We start from the raw sequence: 24940 nt of genomic DNA on the forward strand, positions 1-24940 counted from the left end.
CCCCCCCCCCGTAAGGGGGATGAAATGTTTCTTGGTATATCGGGACAGGATGCAATTGCTGATCTTACTGATGCTCCCTGAGGTTGCTATGGAACGAAGAAAATGTTTTTCTCCATTTAACGCATAAATCTCGTCGATGGCGGTAGGACGAGTGTGTGGTACCTACAGGGTGGCATTGTTCCTAAGTGATGTAACTGCGTCTTATTGTATTTGTATCCTGTATCGCATTGTTAAGAGTCTCTCGCCACAAAGCGTAAGTGGTTTTGGCGGAAGCCACATTCAGTGGTTGGATTGTGTCAGCCCCTACCACCATCACCACTACTATTGCCATCGCACCCCTGCCAGGAGCGTGCGAACAATATAGAACCCCTTCGGCATAACTCTCCTCGAGCTGTGCAGATAATATATCCAGCATAGATCCGTTTTATCGTCAGACAATAATCTGTGTAGAACAAAGTAAAGGTTAGCGATGAAAATTGAAGTGCATATAAAATCCAAAGGAGACTACGGAGTAAGTGAAAAATTTAGGTACCTCCAAAGCACCGTTTTTCTTTTAGACTGAAATAATAAGTTACCGCGAACGGAGTATACACGGCTATAGAACACGGGGGTGTGAGCCATATATATGGGATAAAGTGGATGAATCCCTTAGCTTAGTGGCGAGTGCCGAGGGTCGTAGCCCAGAGGGTTGTTCTATGGAGCTGTACTCGCTCTATTGAGGGCTGTTCAGCTCTATTGGGGTGATAATGTTACGAATTAGCGAGATTTCCACTTCTACGCTCTCCCGGGGTCGGAACACCCATTGCTCAGGAATTAAATAAATTCTCAGTGAGTACCTAAATAACTACCTACGCCAATGCGAACTGGTCGTTTCTGCTTATACCACAGAGAGATACCTTAACGATGATATCCAGCCCATTGAATTGCACCGATAATTTCTGGGCTGGTTTTTATTGCGCTTGGTAATATTCATCATCGTGGCGCCTGGTTCCTACTTTGGTAGCTATCCTGCCTCTTGACCGATACCGGAAGTGATTTAACGTGGGGAAAAAGTCGAAGCTATCGATCGGTAACAATGTGACAAATTAAACCGGTGCGGACCCTACGTTAACGCTAAGTGCAATCCTGGTCAGAGGGTTCGGTTTAATCTATCAATCACGAGGATATATGCCTGAGGAACGGTCAAGTGGTTAACTGTGTAGCGTCAGTCAAATCAGGGACTCGCTAACCGCTTGAAAACCGCGGCTAAACCTTCGTGAAAAGCTACGCTTGACGCCGTACGAGTGCGTTCGCGAGCCGCCATAGTGCCTTTCACTTGGAAGATTTATGGGGTGAGAAAAGGACCTTGGGACACATTATTCTCTCCTCTTTTTTCCTGTGCCGTATTTCCTGAAAAAGAAAATCAAGGCTAGAAACGACGAAGGACGGGGTTAAAATTTGGTTAAAGGGAAAAGAGAAAAAAATCTAAGACAATTTTGACTATCATAATTCTGTGTGCCACCTACCTCCTTAACACGGGGTGGTGCGTAAACGTGACGCTCAAGAGCGTCCCCTCTTCTTGTTTTTTTCTTTTTGTCGAGGGAGGGTGCATCGGCATCCCGGCAAGAGAGCTCGCATCGTTCCATAATGGATTTATTATTGCAGCAAATAAATTCCTCCCCGTAACGACCCTAATAGAGTAACCATGGCGTGGCAAACAAGATCATCCCTCCTAGCCCATAGACTATGTAAATATACGAGTGCACTGAGAGAGCCATAATACGCCGTATGGGGTGACTTTATATTCGAATGGGGTGCCGAACGGAATTAGCTTACTCCATACTGCCATTCCACAATTTCCACACCCTTACGCTGTCGGACGTGGCCTGCCCTCTCACTCACCCTTGCAAGCCATGCCATGCAGCTTCTTGTTTTCCAGAATAAGTGTCTCAAAGTCGTTCTGCAGAGCGTTCGCGGCAGCCCCCGAACTGGAATGTTTGGATAGAGGACCAAGTAGTTTGTCCAGCACGTCATTCATATCCTCCTGCTTGATCCTGATCCTCCTAGACTCCAGCATCCGGACGAACTCAACTTCAGAAGGCGTCAGGAAGATCGTGGCCGAGCCTGCTGTACCAGCACGTGCCGTTCTGCCAATCCTATGGACATAATCCCTTGCGGAGACTGGTCCCGTGTACTGGACGACGCAGTCCACCTTAGGCATGTCTAGCCCACGTGCTGCGACATCCTGAAAAATGAAAGCACCCGGTGGAATGATTAGAAAGGTCACACCGGATATGGGAAATCGGTGTAAGCCTAGAAAGGTCATTTTCAATGAATATTTCACACGGGGACCAAGCTGATCGTCATACCGAGGACTCCTGCGAAAAGGTTCTCTGAGCTCAAGATGAAGGATACGTGTAAGGATCCTGATGGTTAATAGCAGGAGCAGGGCGGGCTGCTCATACAAATGTGTTACAAACCGAGACCTGGGTATCGTCGTGTTGTAGGAACGATCCTCGAGCATGGACGTGGCTTGTACGACGCCCGCTGCGGACCCCAGCGGTGAACGTTTGAGCGGTGCCCCGTTCAGCATCCACTCTATGTTTGGATAGCTAATGATTTAGTACCGTAGGCACTTGAATTTCTACTTGATGCCCGTAGAAGAGGCCGAGAGCCGATGGGGGGTGGCGCACGGGGCCGAAAATTCTTTCACGGAACGATATATATTTTTGTTCCTCTTATCAAATTAATTCAGTCGTGGTGGGTGCTGGGGCGCCGCGAAGTCGTTCACCGCCAGTGATCATGAGCCGATCCTTGAGAAACGGGTTCCAACCTCATACCATTGACGATGGCCATATAGCCGGGCGTCGCGACGTCGAGGATTGGGCTGTACATTGGTAGTACCATGGAACCCGACTGTGACAGTCACCGTAATATCGACGTCAAGCAGCCGATCGATGACGTCGATTAAGCTGAACGATCGTTTATCGAAGGATCCGCCGATCCCAGATATCAGAAACGGATAACCGTTCAAAACGTCTCACTCTGTCTATAGATCATCCTCTGGTAGTGGATCTGGTTAGACACCATCATAAGCACCATGAGGCCATTCCGTTCTTAGCTATGGCTGGTACGTTTCAACATAGAAATTAATAACGAGCCTGGTATCAGGTTAGACTGGGTGAAGTATTACTCTTGGTAAGAAGTGGCCTGTTTCCATCGAAAAGTTCTCTCGCTCCCTGTGGCCCACGCCTCCTAGAAACCCCATAGGATCGTGTACGGATGCAGTTTCTGCGTTATTTATGCCCAGTCGAAATGCTGGGAATGGAATCGAGAAAACGTTATACGATAAAAGAAGTGCCTACGCATCTCTATGGGGCGTCAAGGTGTACCCCATGTACATTTCTAGGTGTACCGGGTCTCTCTTCGGTACAGGAACTTCAGGACGTCGTCCTAAGAGAGCTTCACGGTACTGGCCATTGGTGTATATCTATGGGAAAAATAAAAGTATCGGATGAAACGTTCCAATTACTCTGCGGGAGATCGAAGGGCTATCGAATGCCCAAACTCTGGTGAAGCCTTCAAGAGTGGCGTGGAGGACGACAGTAATCTTTAATGTCCAAGTGTCCACTATATTGCTATGGTCAATGGGATGTCTAAACAGCCAGGAAATTCGAAGGTGAAGCGTGCCTGACACATGGCAGAGTATTATTTCACCTATAGTCCAATGACGTTCTCAGTCCTGGATGCCCATTGGTCCCACACGACAGGGTTCCAAGGGAAAGAGAATAAGACCATCTTCACTGGGCCAGTTTGGTTTGGTTTGGGTCCTTTCTAGCATGAAATTCGAATCGGATCGATGAACCGCACTTCTCGTATCGACCGTAGCTCCACAGACTGGATCATGTTCTGATCAATGAGAGTCTCACTTCGGGACCAATCCCTGAAGTTTCTTCTATGGGTTTCCAAGCTCTAGTTTCTAGGGCCGTAATCGTCTCCTGGTTGCTGTCAAGATCGATTTGTCTTCGAAATAAATGTCACAAATGTCCGACACGGGTTTATACCTTTAACCTGGCATTTAGACGTAGATCTGGATGCCGAGTCGAAGGATCTTCATCCTGAAGTTTCTTCACCATAAACTATTTCTGTTTCTCTTTTCTTTCCTTTTTATCACTGGCCCCACTGAAAACCATTGGAATTTCTTAACACGCACTGACGTTCGCAGCGATTTAAGGCTGCAAAAGAAAATTAGAAAAAAAAAAACAAAAAAAAACGTATCAGTATAAAACCACGAGAATACCGAAATTGAAGCAGAGGTGTAGAACCAAAAGAAATTGACTATGTGACAAGCGGGTACCATTATGGTGGACTATTTGTCGCGGACCCCCTGCCAGGCATAAAATTGCCCCAGGTGGAATGGAACCGGCCTGATTTGCCTGCGTAACTACCTCTATAAACGAAGGCGAATAATACGGAGAAAAACGAAGTAATACAAAAACGAAGAATGAGAGAATAAAGAAAAAGCCACCTCGAGCCGTCAGGACGATAACCAAGTGTCGAAATGCTTCCTCGTACAGAGAGCCCATGAAGAAGGTGTAATAACGAGCTAATCGTTTCTCCTTAACGGTCCAGATCCATCCGGTAGCCTGTGAATGCTTGATGATCTATTAAAAAATTTGGTCCATATTTAATTTTTTTAAATCCTTGAAACCTGAATATCCGTATTAGCGTTTTTTGCAGTCCGTGTGATTTCCTTCTGAAATTGAAGCAAGTTACAATCAATTGTGGGTGGGTTATCGGTTATAGGATAATTATACTCGTTACGAGGCCAGTGATGCGTACACGCATAATTTTAAAGCCGCGTGCGCAGCGTGGGTCCCGAGATATTAAATTCCGTTGAGAAAGAATAAGCCACGGGCTAATTTACAGCGCTGGGTGTGCCGGCGGGTTATCCGCCAAGAGATTTCGTCGGTTCGGCCTTTTTATCATATTGTTATTGTCGCTGCCGTTGTTGTTATTAATTTTTTACGATCGCGGAAGCGACACGTTGCAATGTATATCCGTTATTTATTACCTACCTGCGATTACTTATTTATTTCCATTTGTTCTTTTTTTTTCCTTCTGCTTTTTTTTCCTTTCATCAACCGGCACGTGTATACGATATATGTGTATATATATCTACATGGATATATATACACGCGTGGCCGTTATTTACCATTGCGATCCTATTATTTATTGGAACAGGACTCGTAGGTAACCTCACCCCTATGCGAAAAGACGAAGAAAGGAGCCAGCCTCGTATTTCACGGCTCTTCATCATTCTCTCATAAGTATCCAGCGGAGAGCGACGAAACCTCCGTACGACTAGTAATTGAGACTCGAATTTGAATATTTAAATGCCAATGGTATGGGCAGTGCCGATAAATGTTATGAGAGTATAGATAGATAATGCGATTAATTATTGCCAATAGACTTTGTACATTGGGTCATGATGAATGATATAAATACAGAAGCGGGAATGTCTTGTGGTTCTTTTTTTTTTTCAAAAGGAATGTGATACCATAAATGAACTAACGAGGTCGTCTCGGCCAACACCTTATTCTGTAATACGATTGGCTGGTATGGTCGGCAGGCATGGTCGTCGGCAACTCAGCGTTTTTATTTTCGAATTGGGCTACCGATTTTGCCCAACAATGAGCCTCCCATTATGCGGCTGGTGAATGCAATTTTCTCGTATAATCATTGCAATTAAAGTGGCGACAATGGGCGCGAGAACGCCGGGGGGTCGCCTTCCGAAAAGCGGAGTCATTAAAATGTACGTTAACACACTTGAGAGGGAGAGAGAAAGAGAGATAAAGAAAGCGGAAGACTGCAGTGAAATAGAGAGAGAGAGAGAGAGAGAGAGAGAAACATAAAGAGAGAATCGAGTCGACGGTGCTGCCCCAAAATCATACATTGGCGTAGGATCCTTAAACGTTCATATAAGTCGAATGATAGATCGATTTTTAAACCTTACCGTGCATAGTAAAACGCCACCGCGCGCCTTGCGAAAAGTTTTGAAAACTTCGGTACGTTCCTTCTGACTCATGTTTCCATGCAATTTGAAGAACTCCACGTCAACGAGAGGATCCGAGTCTTCGTCGTCTTCGTCCGTTGGTTTGGTTAGGATGGATGATAGGATTTCCATGTGATAGTCCACCATGTCCTGGGTAGCCATGAATACGAGGAGCTTGTGCTGTCCTGATGACTGTCAGAAAGAGTAAGAGATCTTTTATCACATATTACTAGCGAAGGAAAGCCATAAAGGATAACGTTACGTCTTATTAAAGCATGGTGGTACTAACTCGACATTTGCCGGCTATATATGCGCTCAAAGTTACCATACGTAACTTTGGCGGCGTCATGATATAACTTTGCGTCACGCTTTGAGGTACTATAAGATCCTCATTAAGCTCGCTCAAGCTACCGCCGGAAGTTAGGAGATTCTCCTGAGCCGCGTCGATAAAAATCGGATTCTGCATTGTCAAACCGGCAAGCTTTTCCACGGCTTGGGTTAACGTAGCCGAGAGTAGAATAGTCTGTCTACCTTGAGTGTCAGTAGTCACCGATTCTGCATCTTTTTTGGGTTCAGATTTGATTTGACGAGTCGGTTCTGCGGTTTTTTGACATTTTTTGTTTATTCGGATTGGAAACTTTTGATCTTCTGCATCACTATCAGTATCTGTGCCCGAGTGATATTCTTTTTGCGATATATTGTTGGTCTCTGTTTCTTCATTAGAATCCGAAAAACCGTCTTTTTCTGATTCAATATTTTTACTTTGAATTTTGGATTCGTTTTTCTTAGTTTCATCGTCAGTCTCGTTATCAGTATTCGCCGTGTCATCTCCAAAAGTTTTTTTTACGTTCTGACGTAACATTTCCATTGGATTATATCCCGTAGCAGAACCCGTCAAATTCGAATTTTTTAAAGCGTCAACTATGCTAAATTGTCAAAGAGAATATACATTAAACAAAATTCTCAGTCTGTTACTACATGAAACTTACCTCGAAATGTCTTTTTCATATCCCATATCCAGCATCCTATCAGCTTCATCCAGTACGAAGCATTTGACCTGATCTAATTTAAGAGCTTCTGTATGTTTAACGTGATCCAATAATCTACCGGGTGTAACGATTAGTATAGTACAACCCTTTCGTAATCGGGCTTTCTCAGCTTTCCTTTTTTCACCACCTACCAAGTAGCCAGGTACGATCCAGGTAAAGGGCTAAAAGATTTTAATAGGATAACGGGTAGCATGTCTATTAGGAAGTCAGTAATGGCGTCAAGCGTTAATTAATGCAACTTACTTTAATTAACTTCAAGAAGCATTCGTAGGTCTGTAAAGCAAGTTCTCTTGTTGGTACTACTACGAGAGCTCTTAGGCCGGAATCTCTCGTTAATTTTGGTCGGATTTTATGAAGGGTTTCAATTATTGGTATGGCGTAGGCTAATGTTTTACCTGACCCAGTTTGTGATCTGACTAATACATCTTGGCCTGATAATATTTGCGGAATAGCCTTTTGCTGCACAGTAGTCATTTTTGTAATTTGCATGTTTTGTTCTAAATTGGACACCTAATTAAATAGTCGTAATTAGATTTTTGCACAATGAATGTATCATTAATATTACATTAATGATAATGTAATTCTGTAATTACATACCGTGAATGGATGAATATCTAAATCGTCAAACTTTGTACCAGTAAATACAGGCTCATTTACAGGTTTAACGAATCTCTGACCAATGTTCGGCATTTCAGGATTGTTACTAAACAATGAGAAATATCTGCCACTGTATGATCTTGATGCTTGTTTATCATTTTTCCCAGTGAATTTTTTAGAATTATCCGTATTAATGTTTTTGTCTGGGTGCTTTCTATTCTTTTTACTCTCGTACTGTGATTTTATGTCACGGTCTGAATCAAAACTCCTTTTTTCATGATCCAACTTAGGTTTTTTGTTTGGTAAATTGTACTCATTGTTTTTGAACTCTTGATGAGAGTTCAGTAAGTTTGATTCAGTAGTATCGGAAGTAGAACTTTTTGAGAATATTTCAGACAATGACTTTTTCCCATCGTTGATTGTATTACTGCGCTTCTTAGCTAGAATTGTTTTGATGGAATTCTGTTTTGTTGGTTTAATAAATGATACAATAGCTTCACTTGAAGTAACATTCTCATTCTTATTGTGTTTAGAGTCAGACTGCCTTATAGTCTCTTCATTAGATGTAGACAATTTACTGTGAAGCTTAATGTTAAAATCTTGAGAAGTCTTATTCGTAAGATTTCCTTTCCCCTTCGATACATCGTGCTTGGCAGGAGTTACGTTAACAGAACCAGTCCCTTTCAAATTCCTGGCAACAATCGCTGCCAATGATTTTTGCTTGATTCTTTTTTTGAAATCAAATGCCTGTTTGTCGGATGGGTGTTTGGAATCAGTATTAACTACTTCAGTATTGCTATTACGTTTCACTGCATTTTTATTTAACCTTTTAACATGAGGCTTAAAAAATTCATTTTTACTCTGTCCAGTCTGCATCATAAAATTTTATCCCATAAACTAACAGTTCTCTCTACAATAAATAGGACCATGTAAAATCTTAACCTGACACTTACCTTTTTCGACGTGACAGCATTTGATCCTGAAGATATGTTCAAAGAAATATCCATATCTTGCACTGTCATTGATACAAAATCCTCAACAAATAAATCCACACCAAATAAATAGATCTAGTATACAGACACAATGTACACAAAAATTCTCAAGATTGTCATAACCTATAAGCACGTGTCATACGAAACCCACGACTGTATTACTGCGCATGGCCAATCTATACCCAGCCTGGAATGTATACTGAAGAATATGCTATAGCATTGTATGCATAGCCACATAGTCTAAGCATACTATAATTTAACTACATATAAGCAAAAAACATACAGCATAACAACCCACTAACAAAGTAGCCTATTAAAACTTCGTTAGTCTTTTTAATATTTTCCTGATTATTACAAATAAGGAAACAACAGTACTTGAAGCTAATCGAAAAAAATAGGCATGAAGCATATATATATATACATATATGTCGTTCCGTGATAATTCTGAAATGAAATGAAAATCCTTAAGACATCAAAAAAGTGAGACAACGAATTTCTTATGATTCATATCAACGCTTTGTCGAATAATTCCTACACAATACGCGTTCTCCTGCATTACATCATAAGTAAAACCGGACAAGGAACTCAATAAGAACGTCACGAATTAATATACGTATTTACTCTGGATCGCGGGTGTTTACATTTCTCGCAAACCATCACCTTGCTTAGTATCGTCCGGTGACGAAAAGTACGTGTATCGAGCACGGGACCATATCTTATAACTAGACGTAAATTGGCTTCACTTTAGAAGATTAGCCAGAAGTTTTGTGCCATGGAGAGAATTTGCTGTATGGGCCTAACGTTGGCCAGTAGAATAATTGGAATGATTGGCTTGGTAGGTTATAATTGTGAAGAAGTGTACTACGAATATTGATTGTGCATCGTCTTTCTTTTCTTTTTCGAACATCAAGACATCTTCCATTCTTCTGATAAATGTTCTGGTCAGTGATTTCTTTAGTAACCAAGAAGAAAACTTTTTTGCGTCCGCTATCGACTCTTGGATATTATTCGGATTGAATTGGACCCAACTAGTAAAGAATTCCGAGTTCAACAGACCAAGTAAGATAAATTTGATAATTTAATTAACTGCAAAGGTTCTCGGACTTTGTAGCTTAATTTATTTGTCAATATATTTTACAGCTGACTCCATTTTGTTGTGTTTTCTTATATACTCCTTGGCTTTCCTATGTGCGAGTGGATTGCTCATCTTAGGATCGATTTACGTAAGTTTGAAATTAAAAAAACAAATATCTACTGACAAGAATTTTATAAGAAAATATTTCATTTTATAGAAAAAAAGATTTTACGCGATGCCTTGGCTCTTCCTGGAACTTATCAGTATTACAGATCAATTTGTAGCACTTATTGTACTATTGACACAGGACATTGATAGTGAACTTTTTGATAGTTATCCCTGGTATACACCACTCTCCAGTTTATGTTTGCGTAAGTCAGATTGTATAATCGTACAGTGATTATATTTATTCCACAAAAAAATTAACTTCCTGATACATTGTAGTAATAAGCGTATACTTTTGGATGACGGTGTACAACGCTCAAAAAGAATGGTATTTGAATTCAATCAATTCAAGATGGAACAGTGATCCCAATTGCATCTCCACAGTAACGGTAATCAATACGCCAAAGACGCCATCGGTTCTAGCACAAAATTTTTCATTATTCGAATCGCCATTGCCACCTGTGCTGCCAAAATACGATGAGCTCTGAAACGAGCAGTTCCTACAATATTAGGTACAGGTAAACAAAAGAATGAGAATGTTTCGATTTCATTTAACAATTCAGAGTATTAATATCGCATTTATTTGTAATAATTATATTTTAGATCTGACAATATAATTCATCGAGCCAATTAAGTATTGTATTCATATCTATTAGTTTATGTGAAAGCCAAATAAAGAAAGTATTTCTGTATGATATAGTTGTATACATATAGCTTTTATGGAAAATCATGTATGAAACGAATATGCAAACTCGCCAATACCAATGAGCAATGACTCTCTTGGCTTCTCTCAATCTCGTAGAAACATGGGGGAAAATGTTACGGTCCTTATAAATCAGCCCTGAGATGCGACTAATAGCGTGTATCAAATGCGAACTCGGCGAAGCGTGTCTGCATAGAAAATATGAGAAATGATCGCGTTTACGTCAAAACACTTTTAAACTCCCCGGATTTCAATTGAGCTCCGGCATATTCTATACGAAGTGGACTGGCTCCTCTATGCCAGTAACACTAGTAGTAGTAACACTAGTGGCAGTAGTAAATAGCAGTAGCTGTACATATATACAGTCCTGTGGCGGAGACACGATTTGTCTGAAAATAGCTCCAACTTCCGCGATACTTTCAGGGATAATGGTCAAGCATACAGAACACGTATGAAGAAGGCACTTGCTAAAATTTATTGGAACATTTCTTGGCAAGACTGATTACTCCATATTGGACAATTGCGGATAATTTATTATTCAGTATGGTCATATACGGTAACCGTATTAACTTTACTAGGATATGGTAGTCTGGAGGGAAAAATTAAATAATAAATGAAATAAAAATAAAAAGATTTATAAGAATAAAGTATTTAGCGGTAGTGGGTAGACAGCGCTATGTTATCAGTAATACGATTATTATTTTTATTAAGACAAAATAATACGGCTGCCGTTCGAGGGTACAAACTTTGTCAAAATTCATAGCCCGATACACCCCTCCCCAACCACTTTCTCTCTCTCTCTTTCTCCTTCGTACCAACTCCTTTGCTCTCCTCAAAAAGAATCCACGAGGGGGTGGCTTTATCAGCGGATGGGGTGGTCAGGGTGAGAGGGGGTCGTCGGCAACGGCTCCGTGGTTGGTTGGTGGCGCTTTTAAAAAGAACTGAGCGAGCCAATTTGTAGGCTGTCGCAAACTTTTAAAACACTAGTTGACAGCCAGCCCCTGGGCCACCCCTGGGCCACCCCTGGGCCACCGCCCCTGAACCTCATGGGTTCCGTATTCCTCCATCCCGTGGAAAGCAGCCCTCTGTGTCGCGGGAGCCGATGGATTGTAAAATAAAACTAACTTGGCTCTTTCGTGGCCGGGACAGAGAGTAGGTACTGGCTAAATCTCATTCCCGCGAGACTTTTTTATTCCGCCATGCTGACTACGACCCCCATACCTCGGGATCCCCTAACCCAACGACACATTCTACTCCTTTTTCTCTTAGCCTCCTTCTTCGACTGCTTTTCCCTTACCCTCTTGGCTTCGCCGAAGAAAAAAGGCTAAGGGATGTTTACTTGGGGAAATGAAAAAGTTTCGAGACCAACGGAACAACTGACGCATCGCATTGGCAGCATATTGTAACAGTCTTGACTACTTTATTGGCATTTTTTGTTTTACTTATCCCCCTTTCCTTGGAATTTTAACCATCGATCGATAGTCATTAATGAATTTTAGCCATTATAATTATAATTCCTTAAAAAGCTACCTGACTTTTTTTCTTTCTAAATCAACCCCTATTGACACTGTAACTTGGTCTCATTGTATTATCCCATCTATCGCAGAACGTTTCTCTCCACGGTAATGGTCCTCGTCGTTGGTCCTCTACGTGACAGTAGACACCAATCCAGAAGGGGTTGTGACTCGGATGGCATATAAAGGGTACCTCGACGTAATTAATCTTCTGTATGACACCGGGGCTGGTACCCAGAGCGCCGTTGAGTTGCCGGGAGCCAGAACACAACATCCCACTTAACGAACCCCCTGCGAAAACAATTAATACGAAATTGATTAATAATTACAGCTTAATTTCGTTCCATTGTCGGTTAACGACAGGTGTGTGCACGGGGGCCCTAAGTTAAATAAACGCAAAACCGTATAAAGCGTATTCAGTGTAAAGTGGGTTAAAATGCATTGACCGCGATTGGTCATGGGAAATTTTTTGTTGTTGTTTTTGCTTTTGTCAATTTTCAATAAAGCCAACAGTGACACAAATCATGGATACACTTTAAACGCCTGGAAAACAGTACACGGGGAGGAATGGATTCTCGTGTTTATCACGGCTGTAAAAGTGTGAGCCGAATTGATTAATCCGTGAAGCGTACTTCTGGGACCACCGCGAACTCGTGGCATTTATTGTACGGCATTGAAAATAAACAGTCGATTTGGCATTACTTTTCCAGACAGACAGACTTTATTGATCTGCCATGCGAGCCGGCGGAACTGTACGCCCCATAAAGCTAACCAATGCTAATACCTCGCATCTCCGCATTGGCGTCGCGCGATACAGTCGTGTCTCGTGCCAGGAGACGGAGCACTCCTGGCTACAATAAAAATACGTGGGGACTCCTCTGGCCTGGACCGGAATCTGCAATAAACGCGTAACCGAGCCTAATTCGTAATGTTGGCCGAGTCATTGTGAACCATTGTCAAACTCCCCGGTTTCTGCCCTTCGCGCTCGTAATGCTGGGGTTATCGCAGGAAACTGCCAGTAACGCTGTCGTAAGAGGCGACGCGGTACTTTTAAAATGTATTATGCGAATACCGATTAGAGATTATGGTAAGCGCGGCGTCCATTTTAGTTCGAACTATAGCGCAGCGCCGCCGGCGGCGTATCGGTGAATTACTTTACTTAGCCATTGTTGTTAACGCGGTATATATTATGAAAACTTCTTTTCTTTTTTTCTCTTCGTATATTTCTCCTATTCGTTCTCGTACTCGCTTTCTTTTTCTTTTTATTCTATGACTAAAATATTTCGTCCTTCTGAGAATGATTCACGAGATACGAGGAGAGAGTTTTGGGCCATTGATAAGAATCGAACAGAATTCAGTTGTCGGATATGCTTTGCCGAGGGTCGAAAAAAGTTTTGCCTTCTTCTCTAGTTGCCTTTTTTTTTCTTTACTAAGAAAAATAAATGTCACGGGTATCTACGATGTGCTTCCAGTCCTTAGCATATGAATACCCTGGTTCGCTCTCTTGTGAAATCTATTTTTTCCGGCGGGCTGTGCGCGCGCAACCGATTCGAAAAGTGCCGACTACTGAATTAAAGGACTATAAATGTGTGTATATGTATATATATATATTGAATAAATAGGGGAGTATACGTATGTTATTTATATACTTATACAGCGACGTATATATACGTATATAGTAATACAGGGAATCGTCGGACATTACTTTCAAATTTGTCCGGCGTCAGGACACGTGTTCCCTCTTTTCCCGATTTTCGGGGAACCCCCTATTTCGGACCGCGTCGGAGGAAGTAAATTTGTGAATGCAACCGACGGTGAACACAATGCTCACATTAGATACTACATTAAACACAAGCGGGAACGATCGCGACACGAGCGCAGGAACTTTTACTCGGACATGGCGTATCCGCAATTGCAGCCCTCATGAAAATACCAAAAATCCAAATAAAATCGCGTACAACATAGAAGCATATGAAAAATTGGTTCCAATAAAAAAAAAAAAAAAACAAAGAAACAAGACCAAAGTAAACAATAAAGAGTATGTAAAAAGAAAAAGGGTCAAAGTTCATTCCCGTAAAACGAATGACGTAGTGCCGAAGGCTCGTAACCGAACGAGTCGCAATTAACCGTTCGTAGTCGGACAAGAGAAAATGGAAGTTGCGAGTCGGCGGCATTATGCAAAGCAGATTTTAAATTTAGATGTAGCCCACCGTGGTCGTGTATCTATAATATACATAGGTAGCCATAAGGGTAGTGAGAGCTGGAATATGGGGTAGGGATTATATATATATATATATATTTATTTACATACATACATGTATTACGTATCTGCATTATCTACTACTTCGTACGAGAACACTCGTACACGTACTTACTTTTGGAGGGAGTTTTTGAGGTTGTGTCAGAAGGGGATGACTGGGGAGGTGGCTGCTGAGTGTAGTCCATACCGGTTCGTATAGGTGGGCGAGCCGTGCTCAACAAATTAGCACGTTTTAAATCCAATCCGAGTTGAAAGGGGGCTGCTTTGCATTTCTCGCGTACTGCCAACATTTGAGGTGTAAAATATTAAATCCCTGGCGCCTCTGCTGTCCCTCCCAGCCGTACCAGTCGGTCCCGTCTGCCGTCGACGTCGCGCACTCTGCGCGAGTTTACATTTAAATGTAAAAGTGCCGAGTTGGAAAGCTGCTGTTTTGCATTCGAAAGCTCATGATTGCCTCTGAGCTTTGCTTTTGACGGTAGCTACACCTAGCGGCAGAAGAAAGTACCGAGGGAACCTCGGTCGCTCGCGTGAGAACGAACCTTACAAACGGAATCGAGCATTATACTCTCTTCGCTGCTGGAAATACAATTTTTATATCGAGTACTTTTTTGATAGACGATAATAATAATAATATTCATCAGCGTATTTTCAGATTGGAATACAACCTATGAATATTCGATATATAGATGGCATTGTCGTACGTATACATAAGAACCACGTAAGGGGTCGTTCATAACCTGAGCAATGGACACTCCCAGGGCACAATTTATATCCAAGCTTTAATCAATTCCGCTATGGTGGATTATATTGTGTCAAATGTGTGTGTGTATACATATATATATATATATATATATATATATATATATATATTTCTTATTTTTCTAATATGTGTTTTTCTTATAAGCGCGGTAAAGGGCTCTCGGCAATTTTCTATGATAGATCGAGCTCGCAGACAAGTTCCATTACTGGCTTCTGAATTATTGAACTGGCAATTTCCAACGCGACACGTGAAACCCTGCATCAATGTGTCAACGGGCTCATTAGGCCCTCGAAATCAGGTGGACTAACGTAGTAACAACGGCAACGACTCTCTCCGTAAACACTAGTTTAGCTGTAGGTTATTTCCATATATAGTAGTATTGTTTAGTTTCCATGATTACAATGGCTTTGTGGATCTTGGTAATCGATTATTATTGATTTCACATATTTTCATCACTTTACTCGCTATGCGAGTAAATACGTATATAATGACCAACGGTAATACCAGGCATATGGTTTGGCTAATGATACCTACTTTTTCTTGTATATCTTCTACGTACAATTTCTTATGAGTTTATTACCTTATACTTTAGCAGGGAAATTAATTATTAATTATACCGTGTAATTAATGATTAATAAAAAAATAATTGGGTTGTGTGCTCTGTTATGGGGATAAATTATTTTTTGGGGTAACTGTATCTGTGTACATAGAATATCGGTATGGCATCATCTTTTTTGGATATTTTATACTCGTAAAATTATATTTTTAAAGCAGGGGTTTATATGGCGTTTAAAATTTGGAATCTGAGGAATTCCAAAAAATTTTTGAATTGAAAAAAAATAAAGGCCTGTCGATTAGATTTTTGGCAAATGGCAGGTAAACAAAAAAGATGAATCACTTTTGAAAAGAGCCGATAGACAAGGGGTGATTTTGTACGTGTCCCTGTACTTAAAAGAGATTTAAAAATTTTTCTAAACGTTTCAATATCTAACACGGCCCTGGTAAGGGCGCACCACTTTTCGCGGTCGGCATAAAAAGGCCATTTGCATTTCATACGGATCGAGAAGCAGATCATCGCGCGAGATAAGCGCTTATCTCTGATCCCTTGAAATAGGACCTGTTACTACAAACTACTCCGCATACCTATCTGATAAATCGGCCGAGAGGGAGTAAAGAGCCGATCGCTATCAGCTCGCCCTTTTGGTCCATATGCCGGGCTAATAAGAGCCCTAATAACGGAAGCCCACCCTATATTCGGGGGCGAGTAAGGGCTGTCACTAAATATTTTTCTTCTCCAACGGCCGCACTGGGAATTCATTTTGGGTTGCAGGGCGTCAACTATACATATGTCGTTGTTGTTCTTGATAAAGTTAGACAACTATGGACCACCCTGTATATGGGTCATTCAGTAGTATATACAAATAAACTTACTGTGATAATTCATATATATATATATTTTTTTGTTCAAAGAATCTTTGATTTTACTTCATTCGCGAAAATTCGTTAGATAATAACTGAGCGTAGCAGTAATATAACGTACGACTTTGTAATTACAAACGTATAATATTAATATTTCCCTGTAATTTATTCAGTCGGGCGTTAAAGTTTCATGCAAGTCGTGCCCATAAAATGCGTGGGTGTTCTCGAGAATGAAAGGACGGATAAATAGGGAGTGGTGAAGGAGTGTGAGAGAGAGAGAGAGAGAGAGAGAGAGAGAGAGAGAGAGAGAGAATCGTAAAAGAGACGAAGAGAATAGAGTGGAATAGCACAGTGAAAGAGAGGAGAGGAGAGGAGAGAAAGAGGGTTTAGAAGAGCCGACAACACTCACTTCGTCGTGCGGCAGAAAATTATGCAGATGGCGGAGAAAAGCTTTGATAAACACGACAGTCTCTGATCGTTATGCAGATCCGCGCCACTGTAAAATGGCGGCAATCTCATCCCTCTCTTTAGCCTCACTAATACCCTCCCCCTTCTTGTGCGTCTCTCTCGCACTTTTATCATCCACCGCTTCTCCTGTATCTCCGATTCTCTTGCACCCGTCGTGTCTGCCACTGGATCCCTGGGTGTTTCAGATTCTTACCCTCCTCGTCCTGCCAGACCCTCGTTCCGCGTTGATTTTCACACCCCGGGCTCTCGCGGCGAGATATATCATCCCTGTGTCGGGGGTGGAAGTTAACACGTTGCGCATGCGTTACGTACCCTGGATATTCTGCAATCTCATTGGAAGTTCCCACTATCGTTTTAAGATACGAACAACCCTCCATGCGGCGTATGGTACTGTGGAGGAGTAAAGCTTAAGCAAATCAGAAGCGTCCATATTTTCGTATACTTTCATTCCCTGTCACAGTGTGCCCTTACCTTGGTACGCTTAAATTTCGGTATTTTCTGGAAAGTTTCGTCCACAGGCCGGTATTTATGTAGGTATCTGCTGGTCACGTTATTTTCCCCAGCGTAATAAAGGACGTATATACCGTGACACAGGTGTTACAGAATCATCACCCCATGATGATGTTTTGTACTATTTTTTCGAACAGCTGTAAACTGTCTGCTCGCACCGCAATGAAGTTTCCTACGCGTCTGCTAGATGGAAGGGCTAGTCAGCGCCACCTACCGGTAAACTTTCGAACTAGTAATACTTTGCTCGTCTTCTACATTATTCATTGCAAGTGTATACGGAAAGTGAGAATTTTACAAAGGCGAATTGGCTGTATTTAAAGGTCCGAGTTACCTTTCCAAGGAATCGTAGAATATCTTAACGCCTTTGATAATTGGCCGGAATATATGATTTTGTCGACGTACCTCGAGGCGCGTGGTTCGGGCTCGTTACATGTGTAGAAATACTTTTATTATACGAGGATATTTCTTTTATTGTGTCTTTCGGACGTCCCGACTTAATTGAGATCCTGGAAGCGATTTACCTCGTGTGTATATGGCTGATCTCGAGATATTCGACATAAATACGACTACGGTCGGTTGCGCAAACACTTGCTAAACGATCTTTTCCAAGAACGCCGAATTTTTACATGAGAATCGTTTAAGGTTAACTACTGTTATTATCGTGAATGTGTCTTGTGATTTTTATTTAAGCACAATAAAAATAGTGACTTACATTTTTTTTATCAGCCTGAAACAAGTTTATATTGTCGTCACACTCCAATCAAACATTGCCAATACACACGTGCGTCCATCCACGACGTCGTCGTCGTCGTTTCACAAAGTTGGAGCGACAGTTCGGTTCTAGAAACGCAAAATTAGCCAGACGTTTTAGCTATCACAAAGACACAATAGAATTCGTTGTTTCCGGAATGTGGCATGTGGCTGGTAAGACGTTTATTTATTTTTTTTTCTAATCTTCGTGTCTGTCTTTACCTAGTTCCTTTTTTTCTCTTTTTTCATATTTTGTGTCACTTTACCAACACAACGTTCATTTTGTAACGGCGGATATCGCAGACAGTTTAATGCCACGCTGCCGTCACGCGTGCACGATTGTGAACGATACCTTAAGTCCCTGACAATATTTTCTCTGTATAATTTTTTAAAACAATATTTATTTTACCTTATGAAATTTTTTGTTTCTATAAAAAATCTTATGCTTTACTTTTTGCATGTTTCACTCGAAAAACTTGTTATTTGTTAAACGTAACGATTTACAGGAAGACTCGATGATTTTCCGAAACAACGAATTTCCATACGAGGAGTACCTGCTCTCCGGTTCTAAGTGGTCGCCATTTGATGACGGTTATTACCATGATGCGCTGTTTCCTGCGACCGTGAGTACCGTCCGCCCACGCATGCGTGTGTCACATATATAAAGAAAATGATAATGCATCAGTAACTAACACCCAAATATGTATTTGTATTCTATCTAGCCGTGCGTTTCCTTATTATATAATATACTCGTTTACACAGAATATTATTGTCCGCAAATACATCATTACTGTCGGAAACCATCGAGCCATTACGAGCGCCTTGCGTGATGCGCAAAGAAGATTTTTCAGTCGTAATTTCGAGCCTGTTGAATCTCATCGGAATGTGGGAATGAGAAAAAATAAAAATTTCACACAGTGAAAGGTAAGCAAAAATATAATTTTTAATCTGATCATTCATCATACTTATATATTGTCTATAAATATGACGTCGATGAATGCACCTGACGCAGTTACTCAAATTCTCGGCAGTTTTCAGTAATCTGACTGCGGCGTCCATCCATGGCTGAGACAGGTACAGGTCGTTCCTGGAGCATCACGGAGGCTGTAGGTAATAATATAATTCGATTGGAGGAACGAGCAAGCGAGTGAGCGAACGAGCGAGCCAATAAGAGGCTCCCTTTAATCGGGTTACTTCGTTACTGCGTTACTCCGTTACTCTCCGAGGTGATATCAGCGGAATATCAATTATAGTGATTAACCAAGACGCCGAGGTTGGGTGCAAACTTCTGGAATCCCTTGAGGACCGAGAGTGAGCGAACGGAAGGTGGAAATTGGCGAATGAGTGAGAAGGACGGAAGAAAAGTTGTAAGAAAGCCTATAAACATAGAGAAAGAGTGAGAGAGAAGAGACGATCGAGTGGTACGAGAAGGGTATGGAGGTACAAAGAGAGAATAAGGAAGATAAGGATAGAAAGTAAAAAGACGAAGAGAATCGAGAGCGAAAAACATCTTTTGTCTGTCGCAAATTAGCGACGGATATTCAAATAGTCTCTGTTGCCGCCAAGAATTTCAATGACTTCAAAGGTGTCGGCGTCAGTGAAAAAAAGAAATAGGATTTTCGTGCAACAAAGAAAATCGCGTAAATTTTAATCAATGGCGACGAATAGAATTCGCGACGATTTTGATGTGATTTTTATTTTTGAAAATTTTTGAAATCACACCAAAAGGGTTCCCGCCAATTTGTTACGGTCACGTGACTCCATTTTCTATTAGCCCTCGGGGCCTTCTTCGTTCTATTATAATGCGAAATCGGATGCCTCGGGGCCTTAAGGCCACCTAGTGTCCCCATAGCTGCTCCAGCTGTCCATCCACGAGCATTGTGCCCAATTAAGGTTAACCAACCGTAAACGCTCAGAGTCTAATTGACAAATTCAATTTGATCACGACAATACCTACGCCCAATGATTATCGTTCCAATGACGATCGTCAATTCGGAGCTTTCCAAAAATTATCCAAAAATCCGTCTTATACCTACAGAATTCGCCACGGACGTCGATTATACCATATAAAATCACTGTATGATATTACCAACCGGGTATACGAAGTATAGGAAATGATTATCCTTTGAATAAACCAGTAGACCCACAATAACGAAAATGATGGTTACACCAATAATATGATATTTATATATGTATTTCCATAAAAAAAGAAAGCCCCATGTATGTACTCCTTTTCACCCCCCATCCCTCGTCCCTTCATCACAGGACTGAAACGTATTAGGGATGAATTATCGTAGAATCAAAATAATTCGATAGACGGGGTGACGCGCGTATTACAAGAGGGCTGAGCCTGTCGTCTCTTGGTATATACGTATAGGGGTTGCTAAAAACATCCCCCTGCGATACGGCAAACTATTGTCCAAGGATTAGCAACGACTCTCCGCGAAAAGATAATTTCAAATCCATGAAAAACCGCGTACGCCGTTTTCACACTACAAAAATCCTACGTCGTACATGTGGCGCGAGATACGGGCATGAAAAAAATCACGAAGTTCAATCGAGAAGGGAAACTCAGCGGTAACGGACAGAACTTCGCCAGCTCGATCCAATCGTATTTATTCGTTCGAGCTAATTCCTTGGGCGTGTACACGGCTTTATTAAGTCAGTCAAAGTAACGGCCTTTGGGCAAATTGACGCTGTGGTTTGGAAAAAGGAACACGGAGCCATGACAGGGTGGCTCCTACGTCATATATACATCGACTATACTAATACACCAAACGCACTCTAATAAAGTATCAAGGGTAGTCTAATACGCGAATTCCCACTCGATGCTTCGCACTAAGGGTTGGCAACTATTTGAACGACGTCTGGGAGAGCATTTGCATGGTGCCATCACGACAATTAGGAAGGCTTAGTGTCCATGCATCTAACACAACGTGTATACTAAGCATACCATAATATACATACATAGTACCAGTAGAGACCTCTGGGATGACGAGCACTCAGAATGCAGAAAGGCAAGCGTGGCGTGTCAAGGGTCCCCGTCAGGTGGTCGGTTTAAATCGCACAATGGCTCAATTCGGGATGAAAATCCGTCATCTAAATCTCCATTCGAATGCGATCCCCAGATCCGGGCACGTACGTCAAATGGCCCCTAAGTAGCTACTTAGTTGCACATTTGGCTTAAATTCTCGAGGTCCTTTTCACATCTCCCTTCTCTGTACATTATATACATATATCGTGGATCCCCGACACTTATGACCATATACGGAAGGAAAAAATGTGCATATACGATGAAGTAAACCAGCAGCGATGTTAACGCAGTCACTTATCAAGATATCGTCATCCAGTTACGTATGTGCCTAGGGTGGTAGTTGGCAGCAATGCTAATCCATTACAAATTTCATAGCCCTTATGTTGCGGCCTTATTGTATTACAGGAACCCTTGTACCTAGTTTACCCTCTATCTAGTCCATCTACGTTATTTAATATTTTTAGCCTACGTAAGTAAGATACACTATACCGTGAGTAGGGTTAGGTACCGTGTATCAGTAAAAAATTAATTGTACTGTGAGTTACTGTAAAATTGTCATGATCGATGTTATTTGTTGTGCTAGGGTTTTTATTTAGACTGACTACATGTGCTCGCGTACCTCGATCGTGGGTATAATTATGTACGTAGACCCGACGTGAATTAGTTTTAATTGACCCGAACAAACTTATCCCTTCTCGCGTATTAAGGTCGAAGTTAGGCACGGAGGTTAGGCTTTACAGAGGCAGAGCAGGTAAGGTATACACGTAATACGTGACACGGTTGGTAAACCTGAAGCTGGCTTTGTTAAGCTTGGATTCTGAGTGCCTTTGATACGTGTACTTGCACGCTAACTAACCAACCTAAGCTATCTCGTTGTAATAGTCTGTGTCTGGTTGTTACGTATATATATATATATATATATATAGGAATCTTGAAACAATGTATATGTATACAGTATGTATGCGTTGTATATTCTTCGGGATCTGTTATATACATATGAGTGCGAATATAACCTACACGCTCGCTAGGAATCTTGAAACAATGTATATGTATAGTGCCTTTGATACGTGTACTTGCACGCTAACTAACCAACCTAAGCTATCTCGTTGTAATAGTCTGTGTCTGGTTGTTACGTATATATATATATATATATATAGGAATCTTGAAACAATGTATATGTATACAGTATGTATGCGTTGTATATTCTTCGGGATCTGTTATATACATATGAGTGCGAATATAACCTACACGCTCGCGATACATTTCCAACTGGGAATTGAATTTCCGTGGTAATTTTAATGCCATTTGTAGTTCCAGGATCCCGAGACAGAGGGTGACTCACGTACAGTGCACGAGGACGAAACTGTCAAAATCACGAGCTTCTACTTGAGGTCGATTTCAGTCTTGGAGAATTGAATGTTGCAGAAAGGATATTGGCAGGATGTTGAAAAGATCGTTACAGGGGTTCAAGGATGGCAAGAGAAGGTCTGAGGTTGGTTTTTTTAAATTATTATTTAAGATTAGCAGTTAAAAGCATTTTTGTATCAGAAAATAGTTAGGTTAGGTTAATATTTTAAGAATTTGTTAACGTGGACGACGAGAGTGTTTTTATTGTTCATTTTTTTGAGCCCGTGTCGTAACTCACTGTGGGTACACTGGTATTTTTTTGTTGAGTGGGGGACGGGGCGGCGATAGGGCTTTATTTCCGGTGCTTTAAATAAAGCCGGAAAGCTGCGGGATACAAAGCCAAAGCGCCATAACCACTTAGGAGCTTTCGCGTAGAACTTGGATGGCGAACGCCTCCGCGTATGAAGTAAGCGGCTTTCGTTCTTGGAGTGCCCAACGTTATATCTTTATAAATGGAACCACTCGGCCCTGTATAGGATGGATCTGAGCCATATCGCTCAGAGGATTTGCAAAATTATGCTTTTGTTGGACGTGAAGGAGTCGACGCGATGCCGTGGATTTTTCCTATAAGAATTGAGGAGCTGTGGTTAGTACGGTTGGTCAATTTTAGTTGCATTTGTAGGAAGTAATGTATTGTCCAGCATTATGAAATATCGTAATGTGCTTCGCGTTGTATCCTATTGACGGAGAATTCGTACAGTGACATTCAACTTTGATATTTGCCTTGTGGCTTTGAAAAAAAAATGATGGAGAGCTTGACATTTCTTTAATCACGATGCATAAATTGTTCAATTTACATTGCAAGGTACACCGTTATGTCGATATACTGACGATCATTATTCGATATTTCGTGATATATATACACATGAATAATTTTTGTTTGATATTTTGATTTGTGGAGATCAAGAGTGACTACTGCTATCTTCTTATATTTGAAGGAACTTTATATCTTAATGTAGATATAATAGATAACGGATTCATGTAAACATGTTGGTAAATATTGACTGTTGATCAATACCGGTGGTCGGTAGTACAGGAATTATTATAATCAATAAATCACAAGAATCAGGTCAGTTTCCACATAGATTTCCCCATCTGCATTCTCATTTTTACTTTTTGGTGCATGTATAAGACACAGATCAATAGGGAGATGCACAATGCTACGGTTTTAGGCGATACCAAAAGCATGGCGCTAAATCGTAGCGGCGAGTCTGGAAGTAGGATTTTATGATTATCGCCTCCGTCGACAATGCGAATCCCGTCGTACCCAAGCTAAACGTGAACACCAACGACTAGCTTGGCGGGCAGAGGTTCTCCGCTATCTCATTGCTGGCTCCAAAGTAATCCTTAGAACGAGACTGGAAACTATAGCACTTCTCAAGAATTATTGAAAAAACTTATTGGTGAAACATTTCAAAGATATTTTTAAGAAAGTGCAGTGCCAACTTGACACCCGTGTAGTATATACTATTGGGTCTTAATTTACTTTCAAAATTTATTAAAATTTAAAAATTGAGGCTAAATTAAAATCTCGCAGAATATACGGAGTAGATAAAAATGGAATTGAAATTGTAGATTGTTGAAAATAAATTACGTTCAAATTGAAATATTAATCAATTAGGTGTTAGGAACATTAAAATAATGAATTAAATCAATAAAGTAAAATATTATCACTTAGAAATCGGAAACTCTGGCCAAGCATATTTAGAAGTACTGGAAGATGGCCAAAATTGTGTGCGCGCAAATTCGTCGCGCAGGACTCGGCGAGTGGGAGCAGGCGGATGGTGGGGGCGCTCGAGGCAGTGCCCGGACTCCGAGCGCTCATTCTTCCTCGAGCCGGTCTCCTATACTGGTCTCTTGGAATCATTTCGAGCCTTCCTTTATTTTTATATTTATTTCTTCTTTACTTCCTTATTTCTTTATCTTCCATTCTTCACTTTCTTATCTATCTCTTTCCCCATTTCTTCTCCACTTTTATAACTCTATTCCTTACTTTTCTACTTCATCACTTTTTTATTTCTATCTTCATTTCTTCCTTCTCGTTTCGCTTTGTTCCCTCTCACTTTCCATTGTGTTTGTCTTACTTTTCCTATTCCTTTGGTCGGGTCGAGCATATTAATTCAAGTAGTCATATAAGAGTAGTCATCCGGTTAGTGCAGCTAGACTTAAGACCATGGTGTCGGGGGTTGCCCTTCCGCCTCCT

The 24940-nt window shown here is 41.2% G+C and overlaps 3 protein-coding genes and 1 long non-coding RNA gene across 8 annotated transcripts in view; 2 read left to right on the top strand and 2 right to left on the bottom strand.

Annotated features, from left to right (window-relative positions):
* LOC107273872 (probable ATP-dependent RNA helicase CG8611) overlaps window positions 1-8984 on the bottom strand; it is an 11834-nt gene extending 2850 nt beyond the window's left edge. Inside the window, exons 1-7 of the mRNA XM_015752466.2 lie at window positions 8634-8984; window positions 7681-8550; window positions 7327-7593; window positions 7024-7244; window positions 6324-6960; window positions 5996-6226; window positions 1882-2224 (exon numbers count right to left, since the gene is read on the bottom strand). Coding sequence (XP_015607952.1) covers window positions 1882-2224; window positions 5996-6226; window positions 6324-6960; window positions 7024-7244; window positions 7327-7593; window positions 7681-8550; window positions 8634-8702 — 2638 coding nt within the window. The 5' untranslated portion in view covers window positions 8703-8984. The remainder of the gene's footprint in view (window positions 1-1881; window positions 2225-5995; window positions 6227-6323; window positions 6961-7023; window positions 7245-7326; window positions 7594-7680; window positions 8551-8633) is intronic.
* Window positions 8985-9141: 157 nt separating this feature from the next.
* Window positions 9142-10607, top strand: LOC107273873. Of its 3 annotated transcripts, none has more exons than XM_015752469.2 (6): window positions 9142-9507; window positions 9584-9731; window positions 9813-9895; window positions 9965-10118; window positions 10192-10424; window positions 10516-10579. In XM_015752469.2, the coding sequence occupies exons 1-5, from the start codon at window positions 9445-9447 to the stop codon at window positions 10398-10400; spliced, it is 657 nt and encodes a 218-aa protein (XP_015607955.1). In that variant the 5' UTR covers window positions 9142-9444; the 3' UTR covers window positions 10401-10424; window positions 10516-10579. The 3 variants fall into 3 exon arrangements, with proteins under 3 accessions (XP_015607955.1, XP_015607954.1, XP_015607953.1); XM_015752468.2 differs by having other exon boundaries at window positions 9143-9507; window positions 10192-10430; window positions 10516-10607; XM_015752467.2 differs by having other exon boundaries at window positions 9143-9507; window positions 10192-10607.
* A 627-nt stretch (window positions 10608-11234) lies between these two features.
* On the bottom strand, window positions 11235-17649 carry LOC107273881. 2 transcript variants are annotated; one of them, XM_015752484.2, is made up of 4 exons: window positions 17508-17649; window positions 17349-17426; window positions 14505-14669; window positions 11235-12420 (listed from the first exon to the last, which is right to left on the bottom strand). In XM_015752484.2, exons 2-4 carry the CDS (start codon window positions 17368-17370, stop codon window positions 12167-12169), a joined length of 441 nt encoding a protein of 146 aa, XP_015607970.1. In that variant the 5' UTR covers window positions 17371-17426; window positions 17508-17649; the 3' UTR covers window positions 11235-12166. The 2 variants fall into 2 exon arrangements, with proteins under 2 accessions (XP_015607970.1, XP_015607969.1); XM_015752483.2 differs by having other exon boundaries at window positions 17230-17426.
* A 460-nt stretch (window positions 17650-18109) lies between these two features.
* Window positions 18110-20454, top strand: LOC107273882. Of its 2 annotated transcripts, none has more exons than XR_003061666.1 (5): window positions 18110-18188; window positions 18273-18470; window positions 18803-18919; window positions 19019-19220; window positions 19328-20454. It is a non-coding gene; the product is annotated as an uncharacterized LOC107273882 (long non-coding RNA). The 2 variants fall into 2 exon arrangements; XR_001539350.2 differs by having other exon boundaries at window positions 19059-19220.
* Window positions 20455-24940: the final 4486 nt, after the last annotated feature.

Source organism: Cephus cinctus, unplaced genomic scaffold (genome assembly GCF_000341935.2).
Source record: "Cephus cinctus unplaced genomic scaffold, Ccin1 Ccin1_scaffold1857, whole genome shotgun sequence".
NCBI lineage: Eukaryota > Metazoa > Arthropoda > Insecta > Hymenoptera > Cephidae > Cephus > Cephus cinctus.

Bases quoted from the DNA above. Each gene is read 5' to 3' on its own strand.
- LOC107273873 (XM_015752469.2), top strand. From the start codon at position 9,445: ATGGAGAGAATTTGCTGTATGGGCCTAACGTTGGCCAGTAGAATAATT. The intron at 9,896-9,964 runs GTAAGTTTGAAA...TTCATTTTATAG, and splicing joins TCATCTTAGGATCGATTTAC to AAAAAAAGATTTTACGCGAT. The intron at 10,119-10,191 runs GTAAGTCAGATT...GATACATTGTAG, and splicing joins ACTCTCCAGTTTATGTTTGC to TAATAAGCGTATACTTTTGG.
- LOC107273881 (XM_015752483.2), bottom strand. From the start codon at position 17,413: ATGGAGGGTTGTTCGTATCTTAAAACGATAGTGGGAACTTCCAATGAG. The intron at 14,670-17,229 runs GTAAGAATCTGA...AAATGTTGGCAG, and splicing joins GGTCTGGCAGGACGAGGAGG to TACGCGAGAAATGCAAAGCA. The intron at 12,421-14,504 runs GTAAGTACGTGT...TTGTTTTCGCAG, and splicing joins CTCAAAAACTCCCTCCAAAA to GGGGTTCGTTAAGTGGGATG.